At 36.5% G+C, this 21,801-nt stretch overlaps 4 protein-coding genes across 6 annotated transcripts in view; 3 read left to right on the top strand and 1 right to left on the bottom strand.

Annotated features, from left to right (window-relative positions):
• The first annotated feature begins 67 nt into the window (after window positions 1–67).
• Window positions 68–1,413, top strand: LOC119769843. Its single transcript, XM_038263553.1, has 2 exons — window positions 68–200; window positions 262–1,413. The coding sequence occupies exon 2, from the start codon at window positions 298–300 to the stop codon at window positions 871–873; it is 576 nt and encodes a 191-aa protein (XP_038119481.1). The 5' UTR covers window positions 68–200; window positions 262–297; the 3' UTR covers window positions 874–1,413.
• Window positions 1,414–5,928: 4,515 nt separating this feature from the next.
• Window positions 5,929–14,718, top strand: LOC6043964 (eukaryotic translation initiation factor 2 subunit 2). 2 transcript variants are annotated; one of them, XM_038263578.1, is made up of 4 exons: window positions 5,929–6,096; window positions 6,314–6,764; window positions 13,822–13,857; window positions 13,931–14,718. In XM_038263578.1, exons 1-4 carry the CDS (start codon window positions 6,079–6,081, stop codon window positions 14,449–14,451), a joined length of 1,026 nt encoding a protein of 341 aa, XP_038119506.1. In that variant the 5' UTR covers window positions 5,929–6,078; the 3' UTR covers window positions 14,452–14,718. The 2 variants fall into 2 exon arrangements, with proteins under 2 accessions (XP_038119506.1, XP_001861541.2); XM_001861506.2 differs by lacking the exon at window positions 13,822–13,857 and having other exon boundaries at window positions 5,931–6,096.
• LOC6047382 lies at window positions 14,559–15,671 on the bottom strand. Of its 2 annotated transcripts, none has more exons than XM_038263580.1 (2): window positions 15,143–15,671; window positions 14,559–15,072 (listed from the first exon to the last, which is right to left on the bottom strand). In XM_038263580.1, the coding sequence occupies exons 1-2, from the start codon at window positions 15,600–15,602 to the stop codon at window positions 14,756–14,758; spliced, it is 777 nt and encodes a 258-aa protein (XP_038119508.1). In that variant the 5' UTR covers window positions 15,603–15,671; the 3' UTR covers window positions 14,559–14,755. The 2 variants fall into 2 exon arrangements, with proteins under 2 accessions (XP_038119508.1, XP_038119507.1); XM_038263579.1 differs by having other exon boundaries at window positions 14,559–15,087; window positions 15,143–15,670.
• Window positions 15,672–15,748: 77 nt separating this feature from the next.
• Window positions 15,749–21,801, top strand: part of LOC6047381 — a 45,280-nt gene continuing 39,227 nt past the window's right edge. Inside the window, 1 exon segment of the mRNA XM_038259719.1 lies at window positions 15,749–15,908. The gene's annotated coding sequence lies outside the window, so the exon portion shown is untranslated.

Below are 21,801 nucleotides of genomic sequence, written 5' to 3'. Positions count from 1 at the left end.
TGCGTAAAAAAAGTGTAAACAAAATCAGCTGCTTGGAATTCAGCCAATCACAATCGTTCAAAACCAAAACAATTAGGTTTTACACCGTGACGTCATTTGACAGCTCGCGTGCACTGTATACATAGACTTAGTCGCGTTCGAACGGAAAGTGCTGGGTATTTTTTTAATTCAAAATCGGCCGAAATTACAAAAGTCAAGTGGTAAGTAAATTGTTAGTGAATTTATTTGCAAGATTTCAAGTTTTTTTTAAATTCATTGCAGGAAACCGAAGGCGAAGTGGGTGGCAAATTTGTCTACATGCTCGCTGAACCCAAACGAAAACGAAGCCGTGCTGCTGGCGGAGATGGTCAAGCAATGCCTTGTTCCGACGCTCAGCCTGGAATGACCTACAAGGAACCGATCACCAAGGACATGAAAGACCCAGAAAACTACCGCACCGTCTTCCGACCGCTTATGCTCCAGATCCAGCTCCCGAGGACATGGTCAAGTTCAATCTCGAGCGCTGCAACCTCGCCCTCCTCCACCAGCAGAACACCGGCAGACTCTTCATCGTCCTGTTTGAGAAGAAAAAGAAGCTGCTCTCGGAGGTTTTCCGTTGTCGAAGGCCTGCGAAGCGGAAACGCTACCACCGCAACCCGCTCAGGCCTAAGAGGGTCTCCAGATTGTAACGGATGTACCGGCGCAGAATGGAGTACGCGTATCGCAAGGAACGACATGATCAAGCTGCTGTTTAAAAACAATCCGGAGAAGCCGCCGGAAATCGAAGAGCTGGGCGAGGAAGGAGTTGGAACCGTGCAGATGTGTGTCGGAGTATCGGCGGACCCGTTTGCGGTGCGGAACTATTATCCTCCTCGTGGGCAATTCTTGACATAGGCCTGACGGAAAAGGACGGTTTGTCCTTGGTTCAAATAAGTACGAACTGGTAGTTCGGTTCAACAAACAACTGGTCTCCGGCACCTGGCAGCGAGGGTGCTTCAATCTACAACCAACTAGAGACGTGATCCTGGTTTCGAGTTTAATTGCTGGACAGTAATGATATTATAAAGTTTTTGAGATGTTATTAACCTTGGAATGTTAAAATCCTGTTTGGCTTTATTTTAATCAGACGTTTTTATTTCTGACATATAAAATCAAACTTTTTTTTTAGTCAAAGAATTTATTTATCCTTAATAATCTAGCAGCTCCTTGACGACATGGTCCGCTAGACTGTAGTTGATTAGCATTCCGTTGTGGTCCTTCGGGTCAATCCGAATTGCAGGAAGGGGTTGGCGTTGGCCAACTACTTCATCTCGCTCGTTATTTCGAAGAACCAGGATCATTTAGGGTGGCCACTCAAGTCGGGAATTTGCCAAGATCCGCAAAAATCGGGGAAATGTCGGGAATTTGTAATTTTTTGTCAAAAAGTCGGGAATGCCAAGCACATCTGAACATTATTTTCTAACTCTTGAATAATTTTGTAATATTTTGCACAATCTTCAAATTTATTTCACTCAATTTGTCTTTTGCAACATACTTTAAATTTAAGATTTCTTCAGTGTAAAAAGGCTATTTGAGATTATTATTAATGTGATTACTGTTGCAAAAATATTTTTTATAGTTTTTGTCACACTCTAAAGGAATTCTGCCAACTTGAAACATTATAAAAAACAATTATAATTAACAAAAGTTTTTGAATTTTATAAAACCCTGATATTTATACCAAATAGCTCCATATATTTGATTAAATGAAGTTAAAACTCAATAAATGTGCCAACACTCAGTTTTAATTATTGTTTCGGAAGATTTACATAGATATAGAAAAGTTCATTGAAGAAAAATCAACGCGTCACATATTCAGGGAAAATGTGGTATTTCTAAATACCCCTTGATTCAAGGATTGGTTTAGTTTATTTTAAGTTTAAGTTAGTTTTAGGTTGGGTTATGTTTTCTTAACATTTTTTTTCCTCATTGTACCTAGTGTTACAGAAATGATAAATCATATACTTTTTAGGTTATGAAAATGAACAGTGTTTAAATCACAAAAAGCTAACTAAAGCTGAAGGTGATCCACTTATTATGTAAATCAAATGTAATTATTATAAGAAAAATTCAATAAAGTATATTTAATTAAAAAAAGTGAAAATCCCTAGGTTCTGGGTATATTCTAAAATTTGGTAAAATCTTATAAAAGGACATTATAGCCCAACTCATTCCATATGCAATGACGATTTTTTTTGGAAGAAATATTATAATTTTCGCCAGCCTGTAAGGAATGGCCATAATTTACTTTTACACCCCAGCATCAAACTTTTATGAATAACTTGAATTTTTTTTAAAGATATTTGAATCCGCCAAATTAAAATTAAAATCCAAAAGTTTTTCGTTTAGAATGAATAAAATTAATAACTTTTACGTATTAAAAATATTATGAAAAATATTATAAAATTGCAATAAAATAAATTCAAAGAACATTGGACTAAGTTATTACGAATATGTTTAAAGGATTTGCGTCTTCAAACATTTCGCATCAAATTAGTGGTAAATTAGTCTTATCAAAATAGGGTTTTCAATGAAGCGAAAATTCTATAGATCAACCGACGACAATCAACATTGATTCAAAATATTAAATATCAAAATTCAAAAGAAGGAAAAGGGAATCAGGTAAATTTTTTTAAAGCGAATTTCTTAACATATTTTGAAGTTTTTTGATAACTGAAATCATGACAAATCAATAAAATTAAAAAAGTTTCAATCCTTTTTCAAAGCCAGTAAAAACAAAATCTTAATGTTTCTTTTTAAAAAAATCTGATTCATAATAATGAGAGCTTTCCCCTTTGTAACATTTTTTTTTTTTAAATTTATTGAAGTAATTTTTACTTAAATTGTCAAGGATTTAAATTTCAAAATTCATCAAAAATAATTTGAAATCATTCTTTAGATTAAAAAATGGTAACTATTTGAGCATCTGGAAAAGTCAGGAAAAAGTAGGGAATTTGAAAATGGGATTTCAGTGGTCACCCTGGGCCTGGGATCACCTCGTAGGAGCAATCAACGCCGACGTGGCAGTCGATCGTCGACTGCATGTAACTTTGGCCACTCTTGGTAATCACCACGGCAACCAGACGATCTCCGGTATCCGTGATTCCAGAACTGGCGAAGAATGGCTGTAGATTGAAGCACCCTCGCTGCCAGGTGCCGGAGACCAGTTGTTTGTTGAACCGAACTACCAGTTCGTACTTATTTGAACCAAGGACAAACCGTCCTTTTCCGTCAGGCCTATGTCAAGAATTGCCCACGAGGAGGATAATAGTTCCGCACCGCAAACGGGTCCGCCGATACTCCGACACACATCTGCACGGTTCCAACTCCTTCCTCGCCCAGCTCTTCGATTTCCGGCGGCTTCTCCGGATTGTTTTTAAACAGCAGCTTGATCATGTCGTTCCTTGCGATACGCGTACTCCATTCTGCGCCGGTACATCCGTTACAATCTGGAGACCCTCTTAGGCCTGAGCGGGTTGCGGTGGTAGCGTTTCCGCTTCGCAGGCCTTCGACAACGGAAAACCTCCGAGAGCAGCTTCTTTTCTTCTCAAACAGGACGATGAAGAGTCTGCCGGTGTTCTGCTGGTGGAGGAGGGCGAAGTTGCAGCGCTCGAGATTGAACTTGACCATGTCCTCGGGAGCTGGATCTGGAGCATAAGCGGTCGGAAGACGGTGCGGTAGTTTTCTGGGTCTTTCATGTCCTTGGTGATCGGTTCCTTGTAGGTCATTCCAGGCTGAGCGTCGGAACAAGGCATTGCTTGACCATCTCCGCCAGCAGCACGGCTTCGTTTTCGTTTGGGTTCAGCGAGCATGTAGACAAATTTGCCACCCACTTCGCCTTCGGTTTCCTGCAATGAATTTAAAAAAAACTTGAAATCTTGCAAATAAATTCACTAACAATTTACTTACCACTTGACTTTTGTAATTTCGGCCGATTTTGAATTAAAAAAATACCCAGCACTTTCCGTTCGAACGCGACTAAGTCTATGTAAACAGTGCACGCGAGCTGTCAAACAGAAATACACGATTGAGGTTAGCCGCGACGGCGTAAAACCTAATGCTTCAAATACAAATACTAACACAGAATCATGGTGTGCGTGAGAGAAACCGTGGAGATCTCTATGGCTCTTTCCCGATGCTTCGAAATGGCTTCGCTTGTGTTTAGGTGATTAGTTTAGATTAGGAACTAAATCTAGAAATTCGCAATTCGCAATTTCGCAATTTTCAGTGTAAGAACGGGCCTTGACCGATCTTATGCACTAGGTTCCCGACGAACACGCACTGCCCTTACACCTACATCTCACCCTTGCTCTGAGTCAGTACGAGCAGCACGCTAGAACACGCTTTGAGTGTTCGTGCCAGGCATGCACACCTTCTTTTCCGGTTACGCATTTTAACTCGGCCGGGGGTGGTACATTACGTAGGGTTTGATGTAAGTATAAGCGCCTAACCATTTAAAGTGTGCCTATCAACTTTCATTAAAGCAAAAACTATTTTAGTTTTATTTTGAATTCAAAAACTAATTGTTATTTACTGTGTTTTGTTTTCTCCTGAAATCTTCCCTATTGTTGAGTCGTGTTTATCTGTTGCTTTTTCTTTTGTCGCGGTGTTTTGTTACAATTTTTGGTCCTAAGCATTTTATAAAAGTTTTTCAAAAGTACAATAGTAATATTTGTGTTAATTCTTTGATCATTCCAAAAATTAAGTAAGGGCTCGAACCTCATTTGTTTGAAGAAAAGGGTGAAGATTGAAAACATTGGACAGTGAAAGAAATATACTATGTAAAGAATCAATAGTGAAAGAAAGATAGTAATTTATGAAGCAGATAAAGAAATTAACAACAGTTAATAAATAGAGGTAACAAACAAGGTTGGATAGTATTGAGGGCAATTCACAGGGAAGATGAGAAATTATTCAAATAGATAAATAAAGAAAAGGCACATGATAAACAAAATTGATATCGTTGCCAAATTAAGGGAAAGCAGACAGTTTGTTACAGCAGCATCAATTGGTAAAATAGAGTGGAAAAGCGTTGAGAAATAAGAGAATCAAATGAGTAAAATCGAAATCAAATGGAGGATAGTAAACAGAAGCCGCGTTAGAAAATCAGTGAAACAAAATAAACAGAAAATAGGTGGTAGCTGCAATGAAAAGAAGAGAAACCCCGTTCTGCGATGCTCAGGTACATCCACAGCAGTTGACTCAACATACTGCGAATCAAAACAATACCGTCTACAATCACAAATTACTTCCCTGTCCCACATTGGCGCGCCCCTTTCTTTTAGCCGTCTCGATTCTGACCCACGGCGGTCAAAGGTTTACGAGCCGTTTCCACAGGCCACCAGCTAGGTCATCATGAAAACCAAGCCAACGTGGAGGTAAGAAAATAGGACACTTGCAAGGAACCAGAGCTATACTGTCTTGATCAAGACTGATCTAACAGGACTACGGACGTAGTCAGTGACGCTCCTTCCAGGATGTTCCTCGCCTGAGCGTCAACTGAAGAGGTATCATCAGCATCATTCGCACTTGGCCTGCAGGAACTAAATCTAGAAATTGTGAAAAAAGTCTCTTTTTATTTGACGAAATATTTTGAACCAAAACTGATACTTTTTACAAAGAAATTTGTTTTCTTGGTTGTTTAGTTCTTCCAGCTTAGAATAAATCCATCGATTTTCAGCGGCTTTTCTGAAAAAATAGAAAAAAAAACACGAAAAAGTTGTTCTAGCCTCCGACGAGATATTTCGATGCACATCGCAAAATGTGTAAAATGCGTAATGCGCATTCTCAGTGTAGGAGGTGGTCTGCAGAATCAAAAATATTGCGTTACGTTATCAACGTATGCTCCCTAAGCGCAGTGCTGCCGGGCATCATTTTGTCTGTCAAATCAAACGGTTGGTGCTACCGGTCGCGTTTTTTCCTCGCTCGTTGACAGATTCCACTCTGTCAAACAGGTCGAGCAAATTGCTGATGCAACACTGAAATCCAGTGATTTTGTGAATATTCCGGTGAATTTCGGTGATTTTCGGTGCAAATAGTTGATTTTCCAATCGTCCAACCATGGCCGAAGATGATGCGGTAAGTTCGGGTTCGGATAACGGTGAATTTTGACCTGTCTCGGGAATGTTTTACGTGGCCAGCAAAATGCCATGCTGGTCGGGGTCAGGTAGAGAGATTGGCCATGTTTTTTCGAGGTTAATTTTATGGGCTTTAAAAATGTTTAAGAATCTGTTGAATTTTACCTGGATGCATCAAATTTGGTTTGAAATCTAATGAAATTATTCCCCATCCGCAGATATTCGACCCTTCCTTGATGAAGAAAAAGAAGAAGAAGAAGACTTCCTTCGATCTGGAGGGACTCGGCGGAGACGAGGCCGGTGAGGTGGAGCAGCCGGAGGCGGGCTCGAACGCACCGGAAGCGGCCGGCGACGATGGCGCGGGCGGTGCCGAACTGGACGGCGACCTGGATCTGGAAAGCTTCGGCAAGAAGAAGAAAAAGAAGAAGAAGCCCTTCAACATGGAAGATCTGGACAGTGCGCTGGGGGAGGAAGGGGCCGGCGAGGGTGGCGCCAAGGATAAGGAAGCGGACGATGGCGAGGGTGGTGGCGGGGGTTTTGGTGGGGACGACGGCTTTGACGACGACATGAAGATTGACTTTAGCGTCAAGAAGAAGAAGAAGCAAAAGAAGAAGCTGAGCGAGCTGATGGAAGCGGAGGAAGCGGCCCGGGAGGAGGAGAAGGAGAATGGTAAGTGGAGGGAGTACATTGCTTCATCTTCTGTCCCTTTTGTTGAAAAACTTTATATTTATTCAAGAAATCTTTATGTTAAAGTTTTTTTTTGTTATTTTGAGAATCTTGATTTCTCCATTGTATGGTTCCTTCTTCATTCCTCGAACTTATAATACTAAAATCTGCTATTTAAGCACTATTTTTCTGCCTGTTCCGTCGTTTTCAATTCTTCACAAGCATTTTCTCATTTCCACATATTTTCAATATACAGTGGTTTCAATTTTTTGTATCAGCAATTTGTAAAAATGTCTAGATGATCTTAGAACTTTTCAGATCTCGCTTGATCAAATCAACTAAAAATATGTTAGAACGATGATTTTGATAGCGGAAATTTCCGATTTGATCAAATTGAGTTGTGCAAAGTTCTAGGATCATTTAGACATTTGTACAAAATCACTGGAGAAAAAAAGAATCGTCCTGATTGGTTAAGTTACGGCCGAGAACCAGCGAGTTGAATTAGCGTTCCAACTGATTTGGGAGTCAGTCAAAAAACAGTTTTTTTTTTCTCTGCGTAAAGTCTCTATATTAATCAATAATTAAAAAATACTCCATAATTCTTGATAAAAAAATGTTTCAGTTCTCAAGTTTTGAATAGTTTTCTAGAATTCATAAATTCTGTAGTTACTCAACAAATAAACGAAATAAATTTTAAAATTTATTAAATCAGAATGTAATAAAACTTTTTAAAAACATTTGAAACAAAACGGCCAATCATCATGCAAAAATCAAATATCAAATCTCGGATTAGTTTTCAAAAAGCCGTAAGAGCCATTGGTAAACAAAGTCCTTTTTGCATCGGTATTCGACCTACTTACGAAAAACCAATATCAAAAATGCTCGAGATTGTTCATCTACACGTCCTCCAAGTGACCCATACTTGAAATAAATGAAATTTTGTTTCATTTTCGAGAAAAACGAAAATTAGTGTCAGAGGTCACAGTGGCTCTTACGGCTTTTTGAAAACTCACCCGAGAAATATAACTTTCTTAGCAAAACAAATACATCTATACATTTTTCTTGCAATAATGATCAAAATATAAATGAATTAAAATAAGGAAAATTTAACTTAAAACTTTCACGTCTTTTCCGGTCTGAAAGTGCCACATTAGATGATAAAAGCAAAAATGAACGTTTTAGAATTTCTGGAGTTTTTTTTGAAAAGGTCCAATAAACCAAATTTTCAGTCTTTGCTTTTTGGGTGTTTTTGAAACCGCCTTGAGCCAGGCGTATTAAAAACACCCAAAAAGCTGAAACAGAAAATTTGGTTTATTGGACCTTTTTTTAAAAAAAAACTCCAGATATGTTCTACGTTATTTCTAATCGATTGACAATTTATTTTTTCCTTGGAAATTTATAATATTATTTTTTGTCATCATTTTTTTCGGATAATCAAATCACGAACAATTTTTTTTATGTTTATTTTACTATCCGAAGTGAAATTTTTACAAGGTTTGCGGATGATCGAGTCTGGACTGTAAATAAAATTAAAATAATTTTTAATTTATGCATATTCATAAATCAAATAATTTTAAAATATAAAAAATTCAGAATTTATTAAAATTTGTTAAAAAATATTTATAAACTGAAACAATTTTAGAACTCGTTTAGTTGAAAAGAAGCTTAAAAACCTTTCTTTAAATTTCTGATGAATTTGAAATAAAATTGGCATTGACATATAAAAAAAAAATTAATTATAGAATAATGTTTAAAATTTGTATAACTCTAAAATATTAATCTTTAATGTATTTAATTTTAATATTTAAGAAAGACAATATTTATAATAAAGTTCACGAAGTTAAAATTAACTTTGTAAACTTATGATCTGCCCATAATTGAAAATTCGGCTATTATGCCAAATCAAGTATTCCGAGAAAAACGCGTTTTAGTGTTTGACACAAAATCTCCGTCAAGGTAATTTCCCATAAGAGTGGCATATTTAGCCGTTTGGTTTTTCGCATCGGCAGCCAAGTCTAGACACTATTTCAGTAAAATTCAAGTTCCAGAAGATGCGTTGGAACGTCCTCTACCACCTGGTGCTAATATCTCGTTTTTGCCAAAAGTGGATATTAGCCGTTTTTTCAATGGTGGGCAGTGATCATAAAAATTACAACATTTATTTTGTTTATTATGCATTAAGAATGCGAAATTTTCAACACAACAGTTCTAAAATTAAAAAAAATATTGCATTTATTTTATTTTTTTATGCATTTTAAAGTAGAATTCTGAAATAAAAATAAATCAAATTATAAAAATTCAATTCATATGAACTTGAGTTATTGTCCATTATAAAAATATAAAATTATTAAAATTCCGCAATTCAAAAGTTCTATAATTTTATAATAAAAAATATTAAATTCTTGCATTCAAACATTCAAAAGGTTTCCTGAATTATCGAAATTCTAGAATTCAAAGATTCTAAAGTTTGAGAATCATTGAATTTAAAACCAATCCATAATTTACCTTTAATTATAAAAATCCAAAAATTTGAAAAAAAATAAATTTGACTAATTTTTGATGAACTTAAAATAAAACTTACAAAATTAAACTATCAAAATATTATAATATACAATAATTTTGGTAATTACTATTACTATTATATCAAATTCGAGTTTTGCAACCCCATTTTAATCGAATTTGAATGGTTGATTGCTTAATTTAATTAAAAATTGCATTTTTTCAATATTTCATAACCGCCATTTTGGCTGCCATCTTGGATTTAAACATTCTAAATCACTACAGAATAGTTAAGGGGTCATACTAAAGCTCAACAATCAAAAATAAGACATCAAAAAAAAAAACATTAAAAAAAACGAAATGAAATTTTGTTAGATAATCGAGTCTGGACTGTCTAAAAAATTAAGAATATTGATATTTATGATTTCTTGCATTAAAAATTTACGAAGTGCTTAAAACACATCAGATAAACATATATTCACATATTTCAAAATTTAAAATAACTCATCAATTTTATAAATGGAAATATTAAGTTAAAAAACATAAAATAAAGAAAAAAAGAATTATGAATTCATATGGCCTTGACATGAAATTTACATTGGGTCAATGTCATTGGCCCGGATCTGGTACGTTTCGCCGAATGTAGTTTCGCCGAATTGACTAAAAATTAACTTTTTTGTATAATTTATGCTATTTGTTCGCAGTGCCATCTTGTAATTCACTCATGCAAACTTGAGAAGGAGTGGCAAGATAATAATATAATAATTTAAAAAAAGTAAAGAACGTCTCATGTTTCAAAGAATGTATAAACTCACAGAAATAATACAAATAATTGGCCTAAAAATTTAAGAATGCAAAAACTAACAGAATTTTTTTTAAATGTTATGCTAAAAATCAAAAGAACTGCTCATGTTTGAAAGAATGCAAAAACTCATAACAATTAAACAAGTAATTTGCTAAAAAAAAAAAAGAAAACAAAAACTTACAGAAATTTGTCAAAATGTTATGCTAAAAATCAAAATAACTGCTCATGTTTCAAAGAATGCAAAACCCCCCAAAAATTATAGAAATAATATGCTTAAAGAACTAATAATGCATAAACTCACCGAAATATTTGAAAAGTATGCCAAACATATAGAATGCAAAAATTGACAGCAATTTTGCAAAATGTTGTGCTGAAAACCAAAAGAACTGCTCATGTTTGAAAGATTCGCAATTCGCAATTTTCAGTGTAAGAACGGGCCTTGACCGATCTTATGCACCAGGTTCCCAACGAACACGCACTGCCCTTACACCTACATCTCACCCTTGCTCTGAGTCAGTACGAGCAGCATGCTAGAACACGCTTTGAGTGTTCGTGCCAGGCATGCACACCTTCTTTTCCGGTTACGCATTTTAACTCGGCCGGGGGTGGTACATTAAGTAGGGTTTGATGTAAGTATAAGCGCCTAACCATTTAAAGTGTGCCTATCACCTTTCATTAAAGCAAAAACTGTTTTATTTTTAGTTTGAATTTAAAAACTAGTTGTTATTTTACTGTGTATTGTTCTCTCCTGAAATCTTTCCTAATGTTGAGTAGTGTTTATCTGTTGCTATTTCTTTTGTCGCGGTGTTTTGTTACAATTTTTGGTCCTAAGTATGTTTTAAAAGTTTACCAAAAATACAATAGTATTATTTGTGTTAATCCTTTAGGCATTCCATAAATTGAGTAAGGGCTCAGACCTCACTTGTTTGAAAAAAGGGTGAAGATTGAAAACAATTGACAGTAAAAGAGAATTTGTTTTATAAAAATCAAGTATCAATAGTAAGAGAATGATGAGCGTATTTTGAAGAATAAAAATGAGAAGCTAGATGTATTAGATGTAAAATTAGACAATAGTTAATAAATAGAGATACAAAACAAGCTTAGATTATAGTAATCATAATTTATAGGACAGATAAAGAATTATTCAAATAAATAAATTCGCAATAAAATCAAAAAAGATAAGGCGAATGATAAATAGACTTGATATTACTAGTACATTAAGGAAAAGTATATTTTAAGGAAAAAAAAACAAAACAAAGTTTGTTACAGCAGTATCAATTGATAGAAAAGAGTGGAAAAGCTTTGAGAGATAAGAGAATCAAAAGTTAGTAAAATTAAAATCAAATGTTGGATATTAAATAGAAGAATCAGTGAAGAATTGGGAATCAGAAGAGCAAAATAAAAATAGGAGATAGGTGGTAGCTGAGAATGAAGAGAAGAGAAACCCCGTTGTGCGATGTTTTAGGTACATCCACAGCAGTTGACTCAACATACTGCGAATCAAAACAATACCGTCTACAATCACAAATTACTTCCCTTTCCCACATTGTCGCGCCCCTTTCTTTTAGCCGTCTCGACTCTGACCCGCGGTGGTCAAAGGTTTACGATCCGTTTCCACAGGCCACCAGCTAGGTCATCATGAAAACCAAGCCAACGTGGAGGTAAGAAAATAGGACACTCGCAAGGAACCAGAGCTATACTGTTCTGATCAAGATAATTCGGATGATCTAACAGAACTACGGATGTAGTTAGTTACGCTCCTTCCAGGATGTTCCTTACGTGGACGTCAACCGAAGAGCACGCAACAAGGTCAGTGCCATTGCATGCTCTTAGGTATCAATCCTTGGCCTGCAAGAACTGCTCATGTTTGAAAGAATGCAAAAACTCCCAAAAATTATACAAATAATTTGCTTGAAAAACAAACAGAAATAATTTAAATTATAAGCAGCCAATTAAAAGAACTGGTCATGTTTGAAAAATGCAAAAACTCACAAAAATTATAAAAATAATTTGCTTAAAAAACAAAGAATGCAAAAACAAACAGAAATATTCAAAATTATAAGCAGAAAATAAAAGAACTGTTCATGTTTGAAAGAATGCAAAAACTCTCAAAATAATTTAAAATATATGCTCAGTAAACAAAGAATTTAAAAACTACCGGTATTTTTTCAAAATGTCATGCTGAAAATCTAAAGAACTGCTCATCTTGGAAAGAATACAAAAACTTACTAAAAGTATACAAATAATATGCTTAAAAACAAAGAATGCAAAAACTAACAGCAGTGTTGCAAATGAGTGATAAAAAAGCTATCAATAGATTATCTCTGCACCAAAAATATCCGAGAGTATAGTGGCCGTCACTATAGCTTGTGAGATCTCTTCTTGTGTCTCTTGATTCCCAGCGATGTCATTCTCTCTCTATCACTCTTCCCCTTTTCCTCGACTATGCGCTCTCACCGCTGAGTCTTTCAATCTCTCCAAAAACTGAAATGAGAGAACGCGAGATGGCGATTAGGATCCGACCACGCATGACGTCCCGTCAAACTGCGTTTGCGAAATTGGTTTTGTGGCGGCTTTTGTGGTTAAACGCTTTTGCGGTAGGATGATCGTGGAAGCGGGAATGAGAGAGAAAAGGAAAATGTCAATCGCGAGTGGGTAAACACGAAAACGTGTTCGGCTATGTTCGGCGCTGAGAGTTTCAATGAAGAGAGAAGAGCAGTTGTATTTGAGGCATGAATATTCAGGCGGGATAATTGTAGTTGCTGAGAGCTGATATTTTGATATTGTAACAACCCTGACTAACAGAAATTTATCAAAATTATAAGCAGAAAATTAAAAGAACTGCTCATGGTAAACAGAACCCAAAATCTCACAGAAATAATTCAAATGATTTATTAAAACAAGAATGCAAAAACCCACAGAAATTGTATGCTGAAATTAAATAACTGCTTTAGTTTGAAAGAATGCTAAAACAGATTTTTTTTCAACTGGGTTATTTTTTAAGCGATTGTGTATGCATACAATAATGCATAAACTTTTAAAAATAACATACTAAGAAACAAAAAAATATTTTTTCTAAAGATTGAAAAATCACCTTTTAGGGACATTATATTTTTCCAAAATATTTTAATACAATTAGTGTCCATTTTATATATTTATTATACGATTATTTGTCAATTCGGCGAAACGTCCCATTCGGGGAAATGTCCCATGCGGCGAAACGACATTCGGCGAAATGACCGTCGGCAAAACGACATTCGGCCTTACATTCAAAAATACAGATGTTCATAAATAAAAAAATTAATCAAAAAGCACTTTTTTTTTTAAAAAGTTTCAAAATTCATGGTTTAAAAAAGGTAAAAAAAAAACAAATTTTCAGTCATTGCTTTTTGGGTGTTTTTGAATCCGCCTTGAGCTAGGGTTATTAAAAAACACCCAAAAAGCAGAAACGGAAAATTTGGTTTATTGGACCTTTAAAACATGGTTTAAAAATGCGTTTTTCGGTCGAAAATTTTCAATACAAACAAACAAAAAAGTGTATTGAACTATCAAAAAAAAAAAAAAAATAGATTTTATTCAAACGACAACTTACGAACATAGTTCATAATTAACGATTTATTTTTCGCCTTGTTTTTATTTATATTTTAATGACTGATTTCGTTCGGCTTTTTTCTTTCGCCTTTTTACATTATTGAAATCTTAAAAAATCGTTATCTGTTGTAACGACAATTATCACAAACTTTTCTAACATTACATGCCTTACGGATATCGACGGAGTCGTCACGGAATTCGGTACTTTAACTAACATTTAGCCTGAACTTGATGAAATGCAATCTCTAATCATAATCCACTTTGTACCTTTCAGTCGAGCACAGCACGACGTGGGCGGGCTCCGATCGGGACTACACGTACGACGAGCTGCTCCAGCGGGTGTTCGAGATCATCCTGGACAAGAACCCGGACATGGCGGCCGGCCGGAAGCCCAAGTTTGTGATGCGACCGCCCCAGGTGCTGCGCGTAGGAACGAAGAAGACGTCGTTTGCCAACTTTACCGAAATCTGCAAAACGCTGCATCGACAGCCGAAGCACTTGCTGGACTTTTTGCTCGCCGAGTTGGGCACGAGCGGTTCCGTCGACGGCAACTCCCAGCTCATCATCAAGGGCCGCTTCCAGCCGAAGCAGATCGAGAACGTGCTGCGGCGGTACATCAAGGAGTACGTGACGTGCCACACCTGCCGCTCGCCCGAAACCATCCTCCAGAAGGACACCCGGCTGTTCTTCCTGCAGTGCGAGTCGTGCGGGTCGCGATGCTCGGTCGCTAGTATTAAGTCCGGTTTCCAGGCCGTCACCAGCAAGCGTGCCGCCATCCGTGCGAAGACGGCTTAAGTGGTTTGTGTTTATTTTTCTGTTTTTCTTTTTCGATTCCACAAGGCACTTCTTGGCAGTGCTCTTTTCTCTCTGTCCACTTGGAAAAATAAAAAAAAAAAACGACGCAGTTTGTCGAACAGTTTATTCGTAACCAATTTTTTTTAGTTGAGAGTGGCACACGTTCGTGTAGATTGGATTAAAGCTTAGAACACTCAATTTTACAATCCTTCAACGAGCATAATATAAAACACAATAAATGAGCACATTCAGTCTTATCTATAACAAGTTAATATCTCTTAAATTCTTCGAAACACCTTAAAACTCACCCCAAAATAGCCTTCGCGTACTTTTCCTCGTACAACCGCGCCACGTGCGTCTTCCAAAATAGCTCCGTCGCGGGACCGCGGTCCGCGTGCATACTGTGCGCGTACAGCGAAACCCGGTCCGCCCGATTCTGGAAGGGTCGTCCCACAGCGAAGCAGTGATCTCCGAGGCGAAAGTATCGCAACCGTTGCTGGCAGCGTGACTTGACCATATCGATCAGTAGCTGCAGATCGGCGCGCGCCTTTGGGTCCTTTGGAACCTGGTCCTCGTTGAGTGGCGTTCCGCCTGACTGAAGAGTGTCCTCGCAGCAGCGAACTGCTAGTAGATTATCTACGATCAGAGTGAAAAACAATTTTAAAACTTAAAACAAGATGACTTCAACTACCCAAATCCCGCTGCAATCCGTGCGGGTAGTGCACCTCCACAGTCCCCGTGCCGTCGTCCAGCCTATAAATGTGCGTGTTGTTTTCCTGCCGAACCGGCCCCGGAGAAACGCGCCCGTAGACCATCACGTTCTTAAAGTTGACGCCAAACAGCGAGCAAACGTAAGCTTCCTGGTAAAAGCTGACCAGCTGAAGGTGGGCCACCTGCACCGCCATCACGTCCGATATCTGACCCGGCTGGAACCGGCGTCGCTGTTGGGCGCCAGCTTTCTGCTGCCGCTGGCGCAGATCCTGGACGTTTCCGAGAAAGTGCTGAAACTCGCAAAAGAACTCGTCCTTGGTCAGATCGACGATGTCGACTGCGGTGGCCAGATTGGGGGCACTGCGGGTTTGCACCACGCTGCGCGGAATGGCCTGCTCCAGGTCGTCCTCGGGTTCCGTTTTGATGTTCGGTTGACTCATTTTTAAACAACGATGCTTTTAAAAACGCTCCAATCAGCTGTTTTTGTTGTTTACCCCACTTTCTGCAGACATTTTAGCACACCTAAACAATTTCCCTGCAGACTATCAAGATCGCACAGTTGCCAACCCTGCAATTCAAACGTCAAGCGTCAAATTTGCAGGCAGGCCGCGTCGATGGCGAAGGTGAAGTTTTATGTCGGAGAAAAATCGGTTTTCGTCGTAAATTGGTGGACCAGTTCCGGCTGAATCTGTTGCTAATTTGTGGACCTTTCGAGTGTGCTAATTGAAGAGTAGAAATTTCGACGGGTAAGTTTTGTTTTGGGTAGTTTTTTACGGATTTAGTTTTCGCCATGGTTGCCTACGTAACACAGCAGGTTGGTGTCGCGTGAAATGAAATTGAGACTCTGCCCCGCACAGCAACATGGCGGATGGTTTGTTGTTGAGGTTTTGGTGAATGTTTGAAATAAAAAAAATGTGTTGTTTTTTTTTTGTTTAAAAACAGCTGTTGCAACTTCTTTTTCAGTCATGGATGTTTTTTAAAATTAAGAACCAAATTAAGTAAAACAATGTAATTGGGCCAATGGCGTAGTAGTAAGATGGAACGATCCGTCCATCAATGCAAGAAGTGATATCAAGAAATTAAACTTTCTGTCTAGCTTCTGTGAAGTTTACCACGACAGTTGTGAAAGTTTAACTCCATGTAACTGGCTCACACTCTCTTTTAAATTTCTCGATTGAATTTTATTTTACAAATTTATTACGAATTTTATTGACATTTTTAGATACCCTCACTGCCGTTCTACGCATAATTGTCCCATGTTCAAAAAAGTGCAACTGAGAAAAACGCGATTGAAATTTTTCGACCGATTTCTGTGTTTCTACGCATAATTGTCCCGTGGGTGCCTATTCACCCTATGTGTCCCTAATCGCCCCAGTTAGCAGTTTATCACCCTTATTTGTGATCCTCTTGCTATACAACAGGTAAACAAGGCATAATGCTTAATAAAACTAATGATTCCGTGTAAGAAAATACTTGGTGGGACAATTATGCGTAGAAGTTCAACGATGGGACAAACAGACTTGGTATTGTTTTTGATGAGTTTCCGAACAAAGTACCAGATTTTATGTGTTTTTCTTAAAGTACACATCAGACTAAACTTAAAAATGGCATAAAGTCAAAATCCTCAAAAACTGACATGGGACAATTATGCGTAGAACGGCAGCTCAGCCAACGTCAAAATTTGATAATAATAGGTACATGGCCGAAGAGATCCGGAAAAGATCATGCAGAAAAGATCCGCCTTGAGTCAGGGGTATTAAAAAACACACAAAAAACAAAAACTGATATTTGGTTTATTGGACCTTTTCAAAAAAAAAAAAATAAAATAAAATAAATAAATAAATAAATAAATAAATAAATAAATAAATAAACTCCAGATATAACGTTCAAAGATTTTCGGGATTTTAGAAACCCCTTCCTATCTTGGATCTTCTACAATGGGAAAGGACGTAAATTAGTGTTTTGACTTGCGATTTAGAATATTTAAAAATCTATCGAGAAATTAAAAAGAAAGATGTGAGCCGGTAACATGGAGTGAAACTTTCGCAGCTGTCATAGTAAACTTCACAGCAGCTTGACAGAAAGTTTAACTCCATGTTGCACTTTTAATTTCTCGATGCTAAGTTGACGTTTCAAATAACTGCATAGCAACGTATAACAGCCCAGCAAATTTTCTTAGTAGATTGTAGAAGACGGGCAAGAGGGCAGTACATTACGTACCCAATTTATATATTCTAACTAAATCAAGCAAGTTTCTTGAGCGTTCTAAGTTAACAATATTATGAAAACATTTTTTTTTCTTTGCCCTATTTACATGTTTTTACTTGAATTGCACTTCAAATTGCATTAAATATTTTTAAATCTTTTGATTTTTCGTCTGATATCAAATAACAGTTTGGATTTCGCTAGGTTTTTACCCCCATTTTCCAAGATCTAAAACAGGCCTGCCCAACGTCCGGCCCGCGGGCCGGATCCGGCCCGTGAAGCCATTTCATCCGGCCAGCGACGGCTTTTCGAAATAGTTCTATGACCGGCCCTTCATAAAATATTCAATAAATAAATTTAGTGTCTTAACAAAAAAAATATCTTGAGATCAATTTTTCAGATATTATAACAAAACATTTATTTGTTTATTTTGCTTTTGACATACAATGTTGCTAATTGAACGTTTGTTAGGATTATGCCTTTGTATTTTTTGAAATGATGTTATTTCACATCTAAACATTCTTTATGTTTGAATTTAATTCTTATCATTTCAATATTGATGTTATCTGAATTAATTATTAAACTTGAAAACTATACAAAAAGATTGCAAAAGACACTGAATTCTAATTTTTTATAGTTTTTGCTGTTTCTATTTCTAATTCAATTGTTTCCTTTTTTTGGGATTTTGATTAATTTTTTTTTCAGAGCAACTTTTCAATGATAAAGTTTTTGCTGGGAAAAAGCTTAAAAAAGGCAAATTAATCATATTGAAAATAAAGATCGCTGCAAATATTTAAAATTTTTAAAAACAATCTAGGAAGTTAAGAAATCAGGTAGCATTTTTTCATAATCTTCAATAATTCTAAGAAATTTGAAGAATGACGAATCAGATATATAACGTCATGTTTCGAATTCCCGGACGCTTCGAAACCCGGACACTTCATTTTGTTTTATCAATTATTTGGATATAAGCTCCCATTATGAATGTCAAAACTGTGTTATTTGATGAATTCTAACATCAACTTTCATTTAAAGTTCGTTTGAACGCTGTAGTTAATGCAAAAACAACAAAATAAAATAAAATTAAAAATTTACCAAAATTGCGAAACATTTCAACTGAAATATTCCATACGCGTCCGAAGCACCGGGAAGGCAAAGCAGAAATTTATGGTTTTGATTTCCTTAAATTCTAGCAAATTTTTATATAAAATATCGATTGTTTTGATGTTAACAGCATATTTGAGACCTAAAGAATGCCATTCACTAACATTTCAGTCCAAATTTGTGCGATTCATTAGCAAAACCGAGTGTCCGGAATTCGAAGCAAAAGTGTCCGGATTTCGAATCAGCTTTTAACAGTGTCCGGAATTCGAAGCACAACAAATCATTTTAATTTTCAAATTCTGATGAAAAATTGTTAGAAAAGACATATTTTGGATGCATTCTCTTGAATCTGACTGTTAGGAGCGGCTGTGGCTGAATGGTTACGGTGTTCGCTTTGTAAGCGAATGGTTCTGGGTTCGATTCCCATCTGCTCCCATCGAGAAAGTTAAGGACATAGAAATACTTGAAATGCTGAATATGAACGCAAAATCAAAGTTGCTTGTGGCGGGGTTCGAACCCCCGTCCTTTGGATTGGTAAGCAAAAATGCTAACCACTAGGCCATGGCGACTTGGTGAGCCTAGACTGGAATTAGGAATACTGTTACAACCAACCCGCAACGCCTTTCGAGGTGTATCCTAGGGTTCTACCTCTCCTACTAACATTGAGTCCAAAACCTCCCTACAAACATCCTATACCACTAAGGTGACGTAGGGGTCCTTGCGCACTTTAGATAGGTGTTTACTAACGATCCTCCCCTTCCCTGAGGATAGCTTGGACCCGGCCTGGACCCCCTTATGCCCTGGGTAGTATTACACACTCATCAAAAGATGAAGACATGGTATCTCCCGTGTTGGATTATTGTTCCGGATGAGGGTCTAACACAACCAGACCAAACAGTGGGATAAGCGTTGTGGAGCCTTCCGGTGGTGGGGCGTCCTCCAAATGCTAATGCTAATGCTATTCTCTTGAATCTGACTGTTTATACTAAATCCTGATAATATTTCTACATTTCCAACTTATTACATGATTTTTTGCCAGCTATAACAAAAATAATATGGTACTAAGTGTTCGGATTTCGAATCATGACGTTTTTTGTTGGTTATTTGCATACACTTTTTTTTTTAAATTTCATGTCTTTAAAAAAAAATTTAAATGTTTTGTAAAATATTTCTTTCTTCAAAACAAATTATTTGAATCTTATTTGCAACACTTGTTTATGTATTTGTTTACTTGAATTAACCTATTAAAATAAATTTTAAGATAAAAAAAATGTTTACTGTTTTTTACTTCACCAATATTAGTTCCGGCCCGCCTCTTCTTTAGAAAAATCAGATCTGGCCCGCAGGGCCAAAAGGTTGGGCACCCCGATTATTTGATAAAGGGCTCCGGTTTCAAGATATAGCCACCGAAAGTTTGATTTTAGCTAAATATTTGCAGTTTTTCAATTTTTAAAAATTGTGACCATAAGTGACCATTTCTAAAAATATTTTTTTTGAAAAGTTCAGAAAATTTGCTATAAAATCGTCTAAGAGACATTGAAGATTGGACCTCGGGTTGCTGAGATAGAGCCGTTTTAACAAAAAGAAACATGACAATTGAAGTTTTCTTAATCTCATAAAAATAACCCACCATTTTCTAATGACGATATCTCAGCACATAATGGTCCGATTATCAATGTTAAATACTTGAAACATTCGTGAAATTTTCCGATCTTTTTGAAAAAAATATTTTGAAATTTTTAAAATCAAGACTAACATTTTAAAAGGGCCGAACATTGAATATTACGCCCATTACGCCCTATTTCGGGAATCAACAAAATAATTAAATTTATTCCTGAAAAATTTAAGTTAAAACTTGTTTCTGGAGTTTTTTTTTTGAAAAGGACCAATAAACCAATTTTTTTGTTTTTGCTTTTTGCGTGTTTTTTAATACCCCTGACTAAAGGCGGTTCTAAAAACACCCAAAAGGCAAAAACTGGAAATTTGGTTTATTGGACCTTTTCAAAAAAAAAAAAAAAAAACTCCAGGTTTCTTCTTTTACAACCACTAGATCATTTTGTACATTTTTGGGCCCTTCTAGTCAATTGTAGAGCTTGTCAAAATGAACATTTTTATTCTTGAAAAACGAATTTTGGTCAATTCTGTCAAAAGTTATGGGCAAAAAACGATTAAAAATGCTCATTTTCAAATTTAGATTAAATAAGTTAAACAAAAAAGACCTCCGAGATATTTTCAGCAAATGTACTCTAGAATGTGTACTTTCAGATGCTTCTAAGAGCGAGGTCAAACTCCACCACCTTTTCGAGTTATTCACATTTCAAAACGGCGTCTTTTTCGTCGTATTTTGGCTATAACTTTCGTTTTGAAGGTCCGATTTTTGCTTTCTTGGAAGATAAATGTGTGTTGTGATTTTAATCTACAAATGTCTAGAAGACACCAACTCGCTACGACACAAGCCGGAGTTCATAAATCCAAAAAAACTAATTTTTTCATAAACACTTCAACCTAAATTACTAAATGGCTCTAGAAACTTCCCGTTTGAAGATAGAGCTTTGTGCTCTTCAGCAAAGTTGCTCAGAATAGTGTTCTCTACAACTTTTCTGAAGACACCAAAGCGCTATCTCGTCATCCTGCCAAAATAAAAAATTCTGAACCACCCTAATGTCCACCATACCAAAAGATGCCCCAATTGACCCTGATCATTTGTCCCGGAGATACCAAAGCTCTAAATCTTAACGTGTGGCCGCTATTAATTTTGTCACGCTAGATTTCGGTTTTTAACCACTGTGCATTGTTGTAACATAAGACTTAATCATATTTTTGTACACTTTTGAAAATTTAATCTAGTAACTGATAATAATCACGCAGAAAAATATTTTGTAGAATCAGCCTGTACGTGGTTTGAATCAACAAAATTTTTGTTGAATGATATTAAAGTGAAAATCCTTAGATACAGTACAGCGGTACAGCTCAACCAAGCCTTTGTAGATCAGTGTTAAATGCTTGCAGTGAGGATCTGAAGGTTTTGAGCCAACATCCAGATAATGCACGCGATTATACGACGCTTCGAATAATCGTAGTTCGTTTATTAAACGGTTTCTGTCGTGAAAAAATTGTTGCTAAAATCGATTCGACGGAAGTATCGACTACAGGCACCTACGTATTTTGGCTTCTTAATTATGAAATGAACTCCGTGCGTTTGAGTGATAAGGGATCACCGTAATATTATGTTGGCGAATTTGTATTAACAAATTCAATTAATTACATATGCAGCTGAATGTGGATATTTTGTGTGTCGGTGGATCTATTTATTTGAGCAAAATATCGGTT

This window comes from Culex quinquefasciatus, chromosome 3 (genome assembly GCF_015732765.1).
Source record: "Culex quinquefasciatus strain JHB chromosome 3, VPISU_Cqui_1.0_pri_paternal, whole genome shotgun sequence".
Taxonomy (NCBI): Eukaryota; Metazoa; Arthropoda; class Insecta; order Diptera; family Culicidae; genus Culex; species Culex quinquefasciatus.
Note: the sequence above shows the minus strand (reverse complement) of the source record. Positions and strands in the feature narration are given on the sequence as shown.